This window comes from Glycine max, chromosome 12 (assembly GCF_000004515.6).
Source record: "Glycine max cultivar Williams 82 chromosome 12, Glycine_max_v4.0, whole genome shotgun sequence".
Taxonomy (NCBI): Eukaryota; Viridiplantae; Streptophyta; class Magnoliopsida; order Fabales; family Fabaceae; genus Glycine; species Glycine max.
The window spans coordinates 3428330-3446940 of NC_038248.2; the positions used below are offsets into that span (position 1 = coordinate 3428330).

At 29.4% G+C, this 18611-nt stretch overlaps 2 protein-coding genes across 2 annotated transcripts; both read right to left on the reverse strand.

Moving 5' to 3' along the window:
• Nucleotides 1–4267: 4267 nt before the first annotated feature.
• On the reverse strand, nucleotides 4268–5014 carry LOC102668110 (uncharacterized). Its single transcript, XM_006592058.3, has 2 exons — nucleotides 4819–5014; nucleotides 4268–4708 (listed from the first exon to the last, which is right to left on the reverse strand). Exons 1-2 carry the CDS (start codon nucleotides 4910–4912, stop codon nucleotides 4473–4475), a joined length of 330 nt encoding a protein of 109 aa, XP_006592121.1. The 5' UTR covers nucleotides 4913–5014; the 3' UTR covers nucleotides 4268–4472.
• An 851-nt stretch (nucleotides 5015–5865) lies between these two features.
• LOC100799566 (proteasome assembly chaperone 2) lies at nucleotides 5866–9606 on the reverse strand. The gene is made up of 7 exons (XM_003541057.5): nucleotides 9373–9606; nucleotides 8966–9131; nucleotides 8828–8886; nucleotides 7827–7945; nucleotides 7449–7686; nucleotides 6853–6973; nucleotides 5866–6205 (listed from the first exon to the last, which is right to left on the reverse strand). The coding sequence occupies exons 1-7, from the start codon at nucleotides 9430–9432 to the stop codon at nucleotides 6126–6128; spliced, it is 843 nt and encodes a 280-aa protein (XP_003541105.1). The 5' UTR covers nucleotides 9433–9606; the 3' UTR covers nucleotides 5866–6125.
• Between the last annotated feature and the right edge of the window lie 9005 nt (nucleotides 9607–18611).

An 18611-nucleotide genomic window follows, 5' to 3' on the forward strand; every position in this document is an offset into this window, starting at 1 on the left:
TTCCAGCATCTATCTATACTAATATTATATCTCTGTGTATTTTTTTTATTAAGATTTTGTATTTTTATATTGATGTATTCCATACCTTTAAAAGCATGTAAATTTAATTCCTAATTAATTATTTATAAAAACCAAAAATGGCTTAAATAAAAACTAAATTTACATATTTTTAAAGTTTGAGCATCAAATTCAACAATATAAAAATATAGAAACCTTAATTACAGTCGACCCAAATTATCAGAAAAAAGACATTTTTTTTAATTTTATTTACATTCTATCATTTGTGTGAATGGTGTCATGTGAATTTGGTACTATTCTTTCCCAATGTAAGGAAAAAATTTATAGTATTTTTAATTTTTTTTTATTAAGTTTGTATGTGGACAAGTCAATCAAGATACTCATAAGAAGCTAGTTAGGATGGCCAGGTCTTTTCCTTATAGACATATTTTTTACTTTAATCCATCATGTATCTAATTTCTTATTATTAATGATATAATATGACGTGTTTGTATTTTAAAAAAAAAGTAAAGGAAATAAACAATGGGAAAAGAGGCCCTGTCTGCCACGTAGCAACACATATCTCCCTCCTGCCGTATGGGCCAATATGTCACATTCGGCCGACTCAACAACCGGTTTAGTTTTTGGGCCGTTAGATGTTTTTTTTAGTATTTTGTTTTGGTTTGAATTGGTTTTATGCCGACATAGTGTATATTAGTGTATATAATAATGCAAAATGAGTAGGTTATCAACTTATTCTAAATTTAGGTAAGTTGATCTTGATAAGTAAATATTTACAATGACATGCTTTAGTTGATTAGACACGACAGGTGCATGAGTGCATTCATAGGAGGATGTGACACCACCCATTATGTAAATGTTTGGAATGTTATAAATTAAGTGGGATAAGTTATTCTTGTTCATTAATTATTTACTAAAATATGATTTAGTTTATTAGACATGAAAATTATAAGAAGGTAATCATTAGAGATATGACACAACCTATTATGAAATGATCTTGATACGAGTTGGAAAAAAAATCATGATAATGAAATTTTGAAATTTAAATGAATCATATATTTGATTTTAATTTTTTGTGTTGGGAAAATTAATTTAAATTTTCAAAAATTAATATAAATATGTGTATTAAAAATTAATAATATAAATATATATGGAAAGTCAAGATGTGCATTCTAAGAATGGGTAAATGTATTTTGACTATAGGAGAATCTCACTACCATGACGAGTGGATAAGTGTATAGGTGGAATTGTCAATGTTCATTAAGTGCTTATTACGAAGGAAGTTATGAACGTTTGTTATATATAAGAATCATGTGAAGAATGAAGACATTATCCGGCCAATGCTAGAAGTACAGTGGGGACAATAAGAGAAATTGTGCCACAAAGTAATTATTTTTACTTAATGTGTAAGTAATTGTCAGTTTTTGCCTCGATGAAACAATAAGTATTTTCCTTGTATAATAATTATTTTAAAAAATAAATATAAAAAAATTAAAAAACCTAATAAAGAAAATAAATTAGTACTAATTTTATCCATTTTAGTTTTTAATTTTAACCGTTCCTAATTTCTCTATAAGCTTATAATATTTTCTTCGTAAGATTATTTCTTTGTTCCCACTAATAAAGAAAATTATTAGATTGTCACTGTATCTAGCTAGAGAGAGGAGGGTCACTACGCCAAGTAAGAGGGGATCTTATAATAGGAGGATTTTTTAAGTTTGTCTTAAAAAATTATAATTTGTTTTAGATAATAAATATTTGTTGAAATGTTTCTATGATTCTAGGCAAGATGTTGAATCACATAAAATTTGTGTCTTTCATTATTTATATTTGTGATTTTGCTATGTGTATCCCATACGGTTGATCCTGATTGTGCATGAAGAAGATTTTTTCCCCAACACTTTAATACGTTGAGAGAAAATGACGATAGTTAAAATTTGAAATTTCAATAAGAAACATAAAAGTAAAAAGGAAAATTAATTTTTAGTTTAAAAACCGTTTTCTATTTTTCACTTTAACATAACAAAAATATACATAATTATTTTCTCTATCTTTCTTTTGTCCTTCAAACATATCATGAGTCTTAAAAGGTGCCAGAATGAACTGTAATTCAGCTCACTGTAATTCTAGTCCAATTGCAACTCGATTCAGTCAATTCACTGGTCAATTAAGTTTGGGATAAGTTGAATTGGGATGAGCCAATTTTTTTTATTAAAATTAAAAATATAAACACAAACACCTTGTATACGAAAGTAATGTTAAGAAGGCACAGCATATTTTTAAGAAAAAGAAATTTATTCTTCCATATTTTGTATTCTAGTTGATTATCAGAACTTGTGGATTGTGAGGCCACAGAGACATGTAAGTATCATGCACAGCTGTATTACACTATTTATTTTTCGTTACTTTATATTTCTTTCTGTATCCACCCTTGCTCATCATGAAAACTTGGCTTATTATAATTTTTCTCCACTCATGGGAGAGTATGTTGTGTGTAGAATCCATCATCATTAACTCTTACAAGTGGGTGCATTTATTATATGTCTGAAAGATAATATGTGTCTGGAGGAGTTAGATGTTTTGGGCCCTTGGCCATACTCCCATCATTATGAGCTACATTATTTAATTTAATTTAACTGTTAACCTAATTAAAGATGGAAATCACCATGCTCGTTTCGGATTAGGTCTAGAGCCATGACTGAATCCGATTCAAAATAATTTAGTTGTTATTTGTTAACGTCATTTTCTAATGTATCATTTATCTACCAATTTATTTTTAAGTCTTTTATTTAAATTTTTATTCCTTTTAAAGGAGAATATATATTCAAATTCTATTATTTTTTCAAAAAAAATTTCCATGTTTTTTTACCTTTCATCTTTTTTTCTAAAGGGCTTATCTCTATATTAAATGGATAATCTAAATTGTTTATTTTACGATAATTTGAATACCAATCAAAGAAATACATGATATCCTCATTTTCTTTTAAGTGTTGCTAAAACATTTCTTTAAATTATTGTTTTGTGTCTTGTTTTTTAAATTTTGAGAAAAACTAATTCCTTATATTTTCATTATATTGAGCTTCAAGGTATTCTCTAATACAATCATGATCTATTTGAAAGGATTGTTCTCTAGTAACAGTATCACACTATCATTTGTGATGTAATGGGTGAATATGGAGGAAATTCTGACTTGCATCATAAACGTTTTTTTTTTATGATAAATGTATAAAGACAAATAACAAACATTTTTTTTTCTTTAGCGTGTACTCATCCAGAATTGTGGAAATAAATAGTAACTTACAAATAAATAAGACGGCTGATCCAGAAATGTGGGTTGGGTTCGTGATCAGCGCGTGGAACTGGCGTCTAATGTGGGGATTGGGTGGGCAAGGACATCAAGTTTTGTTGATCCATGCACTATGTATGGCATATATACTTGTAAAACACATTAAATACATGTGCAAGGGGTGAAAATTAATTGCAGGAAAACGTTGCAAAGTTAAGTATGTTTGGATAAAAAAAAATTAATTTTTTTAAAAGTTAAAATTAACTTATGCATAAGTTAAAAATATTTTTTTAATAAATTTTATATAAATTAATTATACATGATCTAATATATATTAGTCTTATTTATATAATTAGTTTGCCAAAATTGCTTCTACTTAAAAAAAAATGGACCCCCTCACTGTGTCATTGCCTCACTGTGCAATCCTCTCATTGGTCAGATTTGAATCGCACGACCCCTTCACCAGTCAAATTTGAACGCAATATCACGATCAGTGTCAACTTCAGATATGCGAGCATGAGACCCCTCACCGGCCCAACCAGCACCAAACATCCTCAGCACCGTGTCCAAACACCACCACATTGTCACATTCCTTCCCTTGTTTCGCGCACCCCCACCATCATTAGATATGTTCTTGTAGAGGAAGAAGAAGATGAAAATGGGTAACAGAAGGGCAGTTTTTGTTTTTGGGCTGAAAAAAAAACAATGAAAAAAAGAATCATAATTCCATTATTTTTTTTTTTTTGCATCTCCTTTAAAAAGAAACAGAAACATGATTTCGTATAATGTGTAACAAAATAGTGCTTTCACTGGTTTTTTTTGCACCTCTTCAAAAATAACAGAAACGAAATTCAGTTGTATGGTATTCAATGGAATCATGCTTTTATTATTTTTTCTCACACCTTTTTTTAAAAAAAAAAAAAAGAAAACACGATTTTGTTGTACAATTATATAGCATAATTATGTTTCTGTTGCTTATTTTTTATTTGCACCCTTCAGTAAACAATTTGTTGCACAATTATACAATATACTCATATCTATGTGAAAAGGGTATCTGGGGAAAGAAATAGTGTGAACCCCTTAATAGGGACCAATAACAAATGGATTTGGGTGAATAGTAATCCCCATATAATATATGCCTAAAGCCATGACCAATATATAGCTAATCTTAATCCATGACTGAAGAGCACTCCAGCTTGGCTGAAAACAATGGTCCCCAACTACATGCTGCAACAACGCTCCTGATCTCCTCCGCCAGCTGCTTGTGCAAACCCTCCCCAGCCACTTTATCAAAATCGGAAACTGGTTCACTAACCCACCCTGCGCGTTGAACGATAACATGAACACACAAGGTTGTGACACGCTTCATCCCCACGCGCTCCGCTTCGTCCAGAATTCCAGTACCTATTACAGATAACATACTCTCAGTTAGTTAGTCAGAAATCATAGGTATCCGGTTCGAGTTACTTGGTAGTTGGTAACATGAAGAGATAATACGTAAAGTGTAATTTTACCTGCGGAGGATAAACCTTCGTAGATGCTGGGTGAGCTGCGTCTACAAAGTGTAGTGTGGAATTGCATGTTACTAGAATTGGATTTGGATATCATAGAGTTTATAAATAAGAGAAATATATTTACAATAAAATATAATTAGTAGAATTGCATGTTATTAATTAGCACAAAAAATAATTAATTTTACTTATATTTAAGTTCATAAGCAGTACTACTTACAATTCAAACTTTATTTTCAACATTTTGAAACGCAAACTCAACGAAAAGAGATAAAACTCATAATTTGAGCTAGTTTTTTTTTTTATTAATCTTGAAAACTACTTTAAAATTAAAATAAAAAATAAAAAAGCTTTAAAAAAAAAGTTAAAAATCTTTTGAAATGATATAATTTTTTTAATTCAAAAGTTTCTTTTTAATAATCTATAACCATGTCACGGGGTAACTATAATTAATAACCTTCAGAAGACAAAATCCCCACACTGCTTACAGAATAACTTTTCATGTTGTACATTGTTTGATAAACAACGGATAACACTAGCAAACTAATATTAAATTTACTTAAATACCCATTTTAATATTAGTTAATTAAATATAATTTTATTTTAATATCATCATCATCATCATCATTATTATTATTATTATTATAAAATAATATACATCAATAGCATTTGGATTCACTAATTTAACTCATCTTGCGCAATTATGTAAGCAACTGTTAGGGTTTCAATTCAAGAAATTCAATTACCATGAATACGAAAGAGATCTAAGAAATTAACGTGAGGGTTTCAATTCCAATTGAAGAATTGATACCAGTACCACTTATTTGCAATTGAAAAAACTCCTAAACCCCATTCAATTGAATATTTGGATCCTTTTTTATAGCTTTACTGAGGTTGACGGTGAAAAACATGCCGCTCTTCCAAATTTTCAAATCACAGAAAAACGAGTTGAAAAGCATAAGCACAGTTTTGATACAGTTTTGTGAAAGGGATAGTGGAGGATACGTGAGTGGGGAGAGAAAATATGGAAAAAAAAATGAGATAAGAATATGAGTGTCTTTTAGTACTTTGTATTTGGAACCTAAAATTATTCCATGTTACTGTGAGTAACAAAATTTGAAGCATTTGTTCTATCCTGTGCTGTTTCCTACAATTTTGCGAATCAAAGGATCCTTGATCCTTCACTTCTAAACGCACATCACATCATAACACATATCGTGTTTGATTCCAAAAAAGAGAGAAAATTCTAAAACCATAATTTTTATCTTCAGCCACCATTTAATTTTACAAATTAGTACATCAATCCAACCTTAGAAGATGGACACATCTAGGGGTGGTCCATACACAGTCATCCAAGAAAGTGGAACTCTCCATTTGCCACTTTCAATTCCTGAAAATGCAATTATAGCAAATATAGGAAAATATTAGCAATTCCTGAAAATGCAATTATAGCAAATATTTCTATCTTTTTTTTTTAATTTTTTTACTTACAAACATGTCTATTCACTTTGTTACATTTAAATCTTTAACTTGCGTGGATTTTGATACGATAAATACTAAAAGGGAATTGAGGAACAGCTTGTATTGTGTGTACAGTGCAGAGAGCTAGGGATATTTATCATTCAGATGGAAATGGTTCCAGGAGAGACAAATAGCCTCAACAATTGGACAAGGGACTAGAAATATTAATCTTCAAAATCCACATTCAAGTGAAAAATCGGCGCAGAAATATCATGTCGTGACGTTTGGGAGATAAAAAAAAAAAATAGTGAATCATAATAACATCCTTGGAAACAAAGATATTGGACATCATCATTACTTGTCATGATAAGACAATTTTTGTCTGAACCAATTAATCCATCAACTTCACAGTGCATTTATTCAAACAAATGCAATAATGCATGAATTATTTAGCTAAATAACAAACAATTGATAAAAAAAACAATGAAACGTTATAGAAGACGACAAAGATAAATAAATCGTACAAATCATTACAAAAAAAAAAAAGAAAAGACAACAAAGATAAAGAAAGCTCACCAGTAATAGGATGATTCAGCTGGAGAAGTTTACATACTGCATCGCCTAATTGAAAAGCATCTGATATGTTGTCCCCTTCTGAGCAATAACATAACAAGCATGTGACCTTCAAACCTTTAGCCTGATACATTAAACCAAAACCTTATATCCATCATCAATCCATATTAATTAATGCTCTATTTCTGCAATTTTGCAATGAAAAGGTAAGGGATAACCACCCTGCTCCCCTTATTTTTTTTTTACTTTTTGTTTTAAAATAAAACGGTGAGCAATTAAGCTATTATCTTTTACTATTCTCTGGCATGGAGATTTATTCTTCATATGAAAACAATTTCTATTGCACTTGGCCTCACCTTTCACGGCATGCAATCAAGGTAGAGCCTTTATCATGGCATGCAAACAAAATGGAGCATGCCGTGTTAGGAAAACTACTTCCAATTAGAAGGAATTCTTTTTAAAGAAAGTTCAGGACATCAGGAACCAATCATATCACAAATTTGTTAAGTGATGAGAACTTTTTTTTCCTTTCCTTACTTAAATGATTACAGGAGTAACAAGAAATATGGCATCATCAGATTTAAATGCATGTAAGTTACCTTGAGAAAAGAAAAAAGTGCAGCAAAAGGCAAGCTAGCATAATAATTTTCTTCTTCTAGCTCATCTTCTACAGAAGTAATATCTTCCAGAGTTACATTTCCTTCAGCTAAATCACTAAGATGTTTCCAATGCTTTTGAGAAGGGTCATACTCCTGAAGTTTCTTCCACCCAAGCTGTTCACAGTTTTCATCTGTTCCATTGCTGTTGGCACTAGAAAGGTAATGAATCTGCAAGCCACTAATATGATCGCCAATATCAGAATGGGAAGTTTCACAATGCAATTTCCTAAACCAATATGACAAGTTGACAACCATAGAAATAAATGAATTAAATATCTTAATTACAAATAAGTGCTATTTTGAAATATACTGCCTCACCTTGACATGTCAACTTTTTGCCATTTTCCAAAATCTAAGCTGGAGAGAACAATAATATGCTTCTTTCCACTACCAGCAAGAAAATCAGCCATATTTTTTGCAAACTCAATCATCATACCCTATTCAAGTGACCATGTATTAGTGCAATTTCTTCTAACAGATTCCAGAATTACTTGTATTAATTCCACCATTAAAGCTAACATAAAATATTAAGCAAGGAACTAACATTAAGGTGAGGACGTGAGGTATATAGTGCAAAAGAATCAAGAAGATTAATATTAACAAGTGGCATGCACAGTAAATTGTAAGTTATTTCAGCCAAATCACTAGTCAAATACCCACAATTCTATGTTATTGTTGATCCATAAATTAGGAAGTAATTAAACATATCACTCTTCAAAACTACATTAAGAATCAATCGCGTATTTGGCATAGCCTTTTAAAGTTGAAGTATCAATTTCAGATTTCAGAAAAAGAGTTGTTCATATAAAGCACATCCTAGGAATTTACCCCCTCCACTTTTGAAGGGGGAAGGCAAACCAACCATAAAAGAAATATGCACAGCCTTGGGCAGTTCTGATTAGTAGGGCAACAGCTGTGATGTTCAACATGAAAATATACAAGAACACTAGTCTAGTAATATAACTAACCATTATAAACCAATGATAATCTATTGATTACTCCTGAAGGAGATAATATGCTGCAGGGAATAATAACTAGGTGATAACGAGCACAAACACTCAATATCAAACTTGAATGACAGAACAAAGGGGCCTGAAGTTAATGCTCATGAACACAAAAAAGGTTAACAGTGTAAAACTGAAGCCTCAGCTTCTCTATATTTAATATTTACTACCGTGTACCAACAACTAAGCTTATAAAGAACAATCCACACATTGCAAATGACTTATAATGATACACTAGCCAGAAAATCAGCACATTAGATTCAGGCAAGTAATGTAAAATAAAAAGAAAAAAGTAGATGCAGCCTCGGGTGATACCTTAACCACCGGCGATCTCTGTTGGATGATAGTGAGAGCATTAGAAAGGGAATCATAAGCTGCAAAGAAATGATAAGAAAGAGCAGAGAATTCGAGATTAAAAAGAAACAAATAAAAAGGCACAAAGCAAAGGAGCACCTTCAAGAGGAAGTGCAAGGTCTCCTTGAGGAAAGGGTCCATAAGCATCATTGCCAACACAGGGCAAAACGTTAGGATCATCCAAATACCCAACTCTCTCTGATCCCATTGATGAAATCAAAAGATCTGCAACCAGCTGCCCCACATTGCCAATTGACAGAGCAGGCTGAAAACACACACAAATTACTTAAAATCATGCAACATACGTAAACATACTTAAGCACCAGACTAATAGTTGATAGTTGGGTATAAAATTGAGCTAACCCTACATTTCTAATACATCAATGAAATAAATAGATGAAAAGTTAATGTCTTTTTTGCAGAATAGAGATAATACACAACGGTGTAAAAGATAGATGAATGAATTGGAAATAAAGAGTGGGCGAAACCCTAAAAAACGAACAAACCAAAATCAGAGTGGAGCAATCCTCGTGAAGGTGCTTGCCTTCTTCAGGAACGAACTCCATTTTCTACGCTAATGCTGAAATTTGCTACTTTTGTGTCACACCTTCAGCTCTTTCTGCCTTTGCTGATTGTCACGCTATTCTTTTCAGCTGTTTCCAATCTTTTCTAATCAACGTCAAGTTTTTCAACTTGAGGAAGACCAAACAGAGGATCGTCGCATGGGCTTTAGAAAGTTACAGGCAATTGATATTTACACCTCAATGTTATTAAAAATATTATTTTTTCTGGAAATTACTTTTTCGAATGCGTTACTCATTTCGGTAAGTACTGCTTGTTGGAAGGGTTAAAATTCTAACGTTCCAAAAAGTAATTTCTGAAAATGTTAAAAAATTATCACATTTCAGAGAGTATATTTTGAAAGCCAATTTTCAGGAGAAAGAAATGGGGACTAGAATTGTCTTTAAGTTGTTTTGCATTTGCTAGAAGTTGATATACTTACTTTTTTTATTTCTTCAAAAAACAAATCTAGCAGAAAAGTGAAAATTATGTGATTTTGTAAGTTGTAGGAATATTTATCCTGTGGATGCACCTACAGTTCAATCACAATGATGACAAATCTTTCAAGTGAAGTATTCACTCTAGTTGAGAAGTAAATTTCTTATGACAATAAGAAGCATAGCGAAGCATTCAAGTTCTTTGAAACTACGATGTTATCGTCATGGACTATTCCAAACGATACAAATGTTCCCATTAACATTTAAATACAAGTAAAAACTACTTTTTAGAATGTGTTGAAATTTTAGCCCTTTTCAAAAAGTAGTTTTGAGAAAAAGGAAATTTTTTAAAGAAAAAAAATATAAAAAAAAGTATATTAATAAAACTAGGAAGTATGAATAACAATTGTCAAATTATACGTATGTGCAAGACTTTTTGGCAGGCAGTGCGAAGAGGAAAAGAGAGGTTCAAGTAAGATGAGCTTACAAGTATTAGATGAGAGGCCTGCTTCTATTTAGGCTGTTGCTATTTATACTCCTCTTGTATCCCCTTTTTTCTTCTCAATTATCCATTATATTCTATTTCTCAAAAGAAGTATATCACTTTTGCTTTTCAAAAATGTGTTTCTGAAATTACGTATACCTATTATGAAAATGTATCTCTGAAACTATGATTCATAGTTCCATAGATATATATTTTTAAATAAAATATCATTTAAAAATTAAGATGATCAACTAAAAAAAGAAAGAAAATTGATAAACGCTTATCTTATATCCATGTTTGTTAGCCTTATTTTTATCCTATCATTAATGTTCTTTAAATTTTATATAAAATTTTATTTTTATCTTATCTTTATTATTCTTTAAATCCTAAGTTTAAACTATCTTTATCATATATTCGTTATATAATACTATGCTTTCATTGTTATTATACAATATTTTATGTTCTCCTTCATGTGACATTGCATTTTAAGATATGTTCATTACTAACTTCATATATTATACACCTTGATCACAAAGCAAAGTTTTTGACGATGATTTCTTTTCTTTAAGTGCATTCATTCATTTTTTAATCAAGTCTACATCAACAATTCAGTTTTACATGAAGTCAGTGATGAATATACATTGAAACACATTGCCATATGAAGGAAAAAATAAAATATTATATAATAATGATGAAAACACAATATTATATAATGAATATATGATGAAAATAATTTAAAATTAGAATTTAAAGAATAATAAAGATATAAGATGATAATAAGATTTTAAATAAGAGTTAAAGAACAGTAATAATAAGATAAAAATAAAACTATCAAACAATGGTATAAGAAAAACATTTATCATTTTTTTTGTCAATCATTTTAATTCTTAAGTGATATTTTATTAAAAATATATATTTATTTCAGAAGTATATCTCTGAAATTATGAATTATAATAATTTTAAAGATATATTACAAAATATGTATATGTAATTCTGAAAACACATTTCCAGAGAGTAAAAGGGGAATATGAGGGTGTAGTTAGAAAAAGGGGTGCTCTATTTATTGGTATAATCTGGTTATATATCCAATTCTATATGCATGATTAAAAAATGAAGCATTTTGAATATGACAAACTCATTATTTGTGTATCGCAATTTACGTCTTTTTTCTTTGAAAAAAAGTTAATCTCTTTGAATTTTGATGTTATTTTTATCCTCTAATTTTCTTTATTGCTATTTACATTTTCCAATATAAATGTTATTAATAAATTATAAAATAAATGAAATTTGATAAGGAAAATATTCAGTAAATTTTAAAATAAATTGATTAATTTATTTATTTTTGTTTAGAACCATCTATATATATCCACACATTACATAGGATATCCAATTAAGTAAGGTTTCTTTAATTATAAAAGGTACAGAATCCAAGAGTGTGTTTGTTTTGCATCCTTCGATTCCCACCTTCTAAAGCAAGTTTAACGTCAATACTTCTCTCACCATAGATTAACATTGAGCGTAAGTAAACAGGTTTTCAAACACAACCTAATAAGTCTTACCAAATGTCTGCATGTACGCATGGTTTTGCTGATCTTACTAAACCCAGAAATCTCTGGTACCACACGGTATTGATTTTTCTTACATTGATCCGGTCATGTCATTGGAAATAACCATGTGTTGGATTTTGACGTTACTCTTGTTCTCAACTGAGTATGCAGACCGCAATTAGCAACGCTTAAGAAGCGTGACAGCTCTAGAAATTGCAATTATTGGTTGCATCATATATCCATATCTCAGCATTATCCTCATCTTCATTGTTTTGTACTCTACAGTGCACCAGCACCCGACACGTACACTACATTTCCTAGATTAATATTGTCAATTCAACAACATCATCCCCACAAAATCACTTCAAACACCTGTCGGACCAGAGAAAAATTATTAATCCACTTATAGAAGATATGAAGTCATGTGGCCAAAGAAGTTAATTAGAATTTGTCACAAAACAACTCATAATAATTATCATTTATTGTTAAAGACAATATATACATACATATATATATATATATAGAATCAATGCTTAAATAGATATAGGTATGAAGCTGCATGATACCTCATCTTGTTCCATCATTGAGCTACATGGGAGGAGATATTTGTTTGTGAATCAAAAGAGGAGTTTGACTGCATGCATTATTTCTCATAGACCCTTCTTTTTGCTAGTTTTTGTGGGGTATGGGTTGGACTTTTAAGGAATTCTTATAAAATACTATTAAACACCAAGAATATATTACATTATATTACTAGGAAGAGTTTTAGGAATATCTGGATCCATAATGATTGATCAACAAATGCAGTGGAATCTGAATCCGTAAATAATCGATGATTTCATGGTTCTTCCTTAATCGGAACATCTTTATTCCTTAATAGAACTTTAATAACTCTCTTTAGATGGAAGAATAAAACTATATGTGACGGCTTGATATACTAGGGATAATAGTTTTTTTATAGCGTGTTAATCTAATAGGATTTTCAATATCTCCTAATGGACCAACACATCTGTTCATTTAAGTCCATATCATCTGATTTGTTTATCTAATGGACTCATTTAGTTTGATCATATAAACCCACTAATAATAAATAACTAATATAATTATCTTATAATATTAATTGATATTAATTATTGAAATAGTATGATCAATGGGCCAAAGCTATGTGTATGCAGTGAGCAGAATATAGCCATCTGTAGAGCACTAATTGCGGTTGGTGGCTATCAAGTTATGATTTGGTTACTTGCACACACACACACTCTCTCGAGTCTTGTGTGCCCCATTGTCCCTTCTGGGCATTCTAACCCCAATATGTTGATTATGGACCAATAATTCTGCAACAGCTCGCCAAATGTAAAAGGACTAGCTTAGATCCATATGGTTCATCATTTTTCATCTAGAAATGGAAGTTCTAGATCTTCTCCCCGCTCTTATGATATTTTTTTGTACGTTTAGATGAAAAGAAAGAAAAAAAAAATACGAATAATAATGTACATTTTATTGTTTGGTTTGAGAAATGAAGAGAAAAATAGGAAGAGAAATATTGACTTCTAGAGACAAAATTTTAAAATTTTCTTTTCTTTTATTTTTTTCTCAATTCAATTTTTTTTTCTCTTCTTCCATTTTCTTTCTTTCAATTCAACCGGAGGATTTATATATAATGCCTCCATACTATAATATGAAGTTATAAAGTTTTATTTATTTCACATGTATGAATTCTTTTTTGAGAAGTTTTTATTGTTATTTTTTGTTATCTTTAATTATTAAATGAAAATGAGATAATGATAATGAAAACATCATAATTCATCATACATTGAAAATTGATTTGTCAATATGAAAAATAACGATCTGGAACTTGAATTATTTTGAATTATTTCCAACAAATGAGTTTATACGGCAGTGATGATACTGATCAATCTTTGAAGAATCTCATAGGGATATTCAAGTGACATTATTTCATTTAGAAGCAAGATAGTCAAAACTCAAAACTAGTATTAATACTATTTGATCACTATTTACAAACAGAGGGCACAGTAAAGTTTTTTGGGCTTTATGTCAGCATAACTGAAGCTATGAATCAAAACAAAAAGGCTTGATGTACGGAAAATGACAAAACCTGTGGTTTCTTGCTGGACACTGTTGCAGTAAAAAGTTCTTAACTAGCTGTTCTTGAAATATATTTTTATTTTATATTGTACTATCAAATTTGCTTTATTTTATTTATTAAGTTAATTATTATTATCATCGTCACTACTTTAAATAACATAATAAAGATAATAAACATTTAATTATATACAGTAAAGGGTATTTTTCATTGCAGCAAAACCAAAAAAGTTTCCCGTTTGGAAGTATCATCCGCAGCTAGTAGTTACAAATGGAAGCAGACAATTTCTATGTTTGCTGAAAAAAGCTTTTTTTTTTCAATTTAAATTGTTTGTGGCAGAGCACAAGAAAAAGAGTATGGGACCAGAAAACAATGATTTTGTTGGGGGGCAAAAAGAAGGAGCAGCACCTACTTTCTTCTTGTACTGCTTTTTCTCCGGGATGAAGAACCATAGCAAAAGATAAGAAACGAACGAGTGCCACATTGTCAACACTAACATAATTTTAAAATCATGAATAAAAAAACAAAAAATTCCAATCATTCATAGGCTTTGACGTTCTTGCTGACGCAATTATCAACTTTATTATGATTGGCTTCATAACCACAGCCAACCCGCCAATTACACGATATATCTCTTCTATAAGGTGAACTAATTTGGATTGAAGAGGAAATACAAATTCAAAGAAAAAAGAGAGAGAGAAGAAGAATGGGGATAGCATGTGTAAAATCTGTTGAGAAGTAAAAAATCACATTTATGATGATGATAATTATGGTGACGATCTTGATATAAATTAAAATTTTAAAATACTTGATTTTTTTGTTTGATAAATCTTATAGAGATTTATGGTTAAACGAATCTTTAATATTTTAATTTTAGCTTTTCATCTTAATCAAGCGGATGAGAATGATCATTCTTGTTCTCACATAATAGGATCATTCTTATATGATACGTCTTTTATATATATATATATATATATATATATATATATATATATAACATAAATATTTTGAATAAAAAATATTATATATCTCTTGGATGAGTTGGATACATCAACTCAACATGTTGCATGTTGCATGTTGCTATAGAGCTTGATTGTAAATATGTAGTTGATTGTTTGAATAGTAATTATGCTAATTTTTTCTAAATTTAACACTACTGCCTCATCTTACAATCGTTGTAGTATGTTTAGTTAGACGACAAATAAATTAAGTTGTTCATTATTTTGTAAGAGCACATATGAATTTTATGCTAGTCATCACAATTTTTATATAATATTCCTAACTGAATTGAAAGTGTTATTGTGAATGAAATGAAATAAATAAGTCTTTCTTTCTTAAAAAAATATTATATATAATAAATAAGAATATTATTGTCTTTATTTCATCTTTTCTTTCCATTACCAATCCTTTCTTTGCTTTTCTCCTAAACCAAACTAATTAGTGTTAGATCCTTTCAGTGTGTTTTCATTCTTGTAAACCTTTCATTTGTTTGGTCTAAATTTTTTTTGTTTTAGGCCTTTTAATTTTTTTTAGCTAGTTTATTTTCATTTTCTATTTTTGAGATTCAAATTTTCTTTTAATATGGACCCTCATAAAATATTAGAATTTATGTGAGAACCTTTATCTAAAAAAAATAGATGAATAAGTTCATAAACTTTTTAACTTGAATAATAACCTATTTTTGTAAAAATATCTCAATACTTTATTCTTATGATGATGCAACCGGAGCAACTGTGGCAGCTCAATATGGGACACTTGTCCCTGATTAGTTAATTGCAATGTTGAATGTGTAAGTTTTTGCTAAACAACTACTTCCCGATTTTTAATTATAGTCCTTCATCAGTGAGACTTTTTTTCTTCTAAAAAATTAGTTAGATTGCCACTCAAGTATATAGCATTACGTAATTAAGGATCATGCTTGGCATTAGGATATATAACGTGTTTGATGATCAGCAGACACAAAAAAGCAAAAAGTAAAATTAAAAAAAGAAAAACATTTACTTCAAAATCAAATACTAAAGTAGTATTTGCTTGAATTAAGAGTTTCACTTTTTATATTCTATTATTGTGTAGCCGAAGCAATACGGCAAGGATTGTTCACTTACACGTACATGTTCAAGACAGAGTAGCTGGGTGCAACTACGAGCTAGCAAACATGCTAGGAAGCAACTCTGCATTTTTAGCCAAATGAAGTTTGCATTTTTTCGCCAAGTGTCCAAGACAAATTCTTAGGGACATTTAGGTGAGATTTTGACTTGTTGTGGCCTCACATACAATTGGCACGTATACATGCATGCAGATTAATTATAAACATTTTTTTGTGCATGTTTACCAGTCACAAAATATACTGTCTAGTTGAGCTGTATCGATCAGAAATATGAATCACAGTCGTGTATAATTAACACTAACAGCACCCTTTGGAACTTGAATTGATCGAGCTTGGTGCAATTCATTGAATTCAAGCATGCGTACAGAACGTTCATTCGTAACACATGAATTTAAATTGACACATGTATCAAGCTTTATATATATATATGACGTCTTACACGATCATGCATGCCTCATCGATCCCTACTTGCGCATAAATATATTACTTTTGGATTATATTTCTCTTCTCTTAAATTCTCTTCTTCACAAATGCGCAGTATATATTTTAATACCATACATCTTTTAGAAACATTCCCTAACAAGTGCAGTATTTACATAATAAACTATACAAGATATATACAATATTTTGTTTAACTACCACTTTAACCTAAAATTAATCTTAATTAGGATATTTTGTTTATACATGAGGATTAATGATACACTGATCAAAGATATAATAATCTATATCCTATTAATAAAGAAAATGTTTCTTTTTCTATCCACAAATTTTACATTATTTTATCATTTATTAGTTTTTAAACTTCTATTAACTCTCTTAGTAACTATTTTCTACTCTTATGTTGTAAGTTTTTTTTTTTTAATTTTTTTAGTTTAAAACATGTAAAGAGACACGGAGTGTATTTTTCTCTATTATAATAATAATAATAATAATAAACTAAAGTGAATGATCGATAATATAAAGTAAATGATAGATTGTATATGTACGGGCAAGAAGGCTCCCAATCCCTAACGCAATTGCGATATGTATGAAAGTCAAAATGTAGGTAAAAAAGTTTGCTTACATTTTTAAGGAAGCTAATATAATAAGGATACCTTTACCTACCAGCAAAAAGAAAATATTTATATACATTCATTGAATACTGAATACAATCTGCAAAGAAAATTTATGCCAAATCGGTTCTTTTTCTGCCATGTCTTCACTTTAAAAACATATAAATATTGTCCAATTCCAAATACGAATTATGACTAGATACTGTAGATTTCGGGTGACGTCTATAGAATTTCTTTTTATTAATTTATAATCACCCCATGTAATAGAGATTAATTAATTCGTAACTTTGTTTACAGTTAATTGCAAACTTTCCATAACTTTCAATTTCCCTATTTTAATATATACATGCGGTATATATGCGAAATTTTTTAACACTTAAGAGCCCGAAAAATATTTAACATATAAGACATGAGAATTTGAAACCTCGAGAGTACTGTAATGCAGTTCAAAATTTATTGACATAAAATACAAAATTATATTTTTATGTTGCATTTGCATACTCGTTGATTTTTTTATAAGCTAACTAGTGGCTTATAAATTAGTGGGAAAAAAAGATAAAAAGAGATTTCTAATAAATTAGTGATTTTTTTTGAGAAAATAGAAAAAACTAACTAATAGTTTATAAGTTAACTTTTAATTTTATAAACTATTTGAAGTACCTTATGAAAATAAGCTATAAACTACTAACATAAATTTATGTACTAATGAGACTTATTTTGGTCAAAATAGATTATAAACTGCTATAAACTGCTAAGGTATCTTACCAAGTCCACTATGGCTAATTTGTTTAACTATTAACTTGGTTCTTATGTTTTTCTATATATTACTGTTTTGATTTTATATGAATTTTTTTTTCCTAAGTTTTATAGTTTCGAGTAAGTTTAATGTTTTGATCTTTGCTATATTAATGTTATTATTAACATTGTTGTTAAGAATGCTACAATTTTTTTACAGTGTAAAATGTCCGATATTTCTTCCATAATAGAAAATTTCAAATAATTTATCTATCAGAGTTGTGTTATTTATACAATAACTCATTTAACATTTGATATAACAATATATTTATATTTATTGTGTCTATCTCTTTTTATCGCATAATTTATTTAACACATATTCGTCTCTCTTTCTCTCTCTTTATTTTATATTTTTTTTATATGAATTGTTATACAAATAACTGTGCTGTTATCATCAGTTTTTTAATTTTATTTTACACGGCTAGAAGAAGAATTTTGTAGCAGTTCAAAATTAGCACTATCGACAAGTGATGTAAAGATTAAAATGTATTAATTTTGTTTGTCTAAGAACTTTAAATATATGATTTTTTTTAATTATATAATGAAACAGTAAAGTATGAATAAATACAGGAATTAAATTAATCATTAACCTTATTTAATTTTCAGAAGATACTTTTCATGCAATTATAAATTCAAAAACTCAAATATTTTAAAGCTT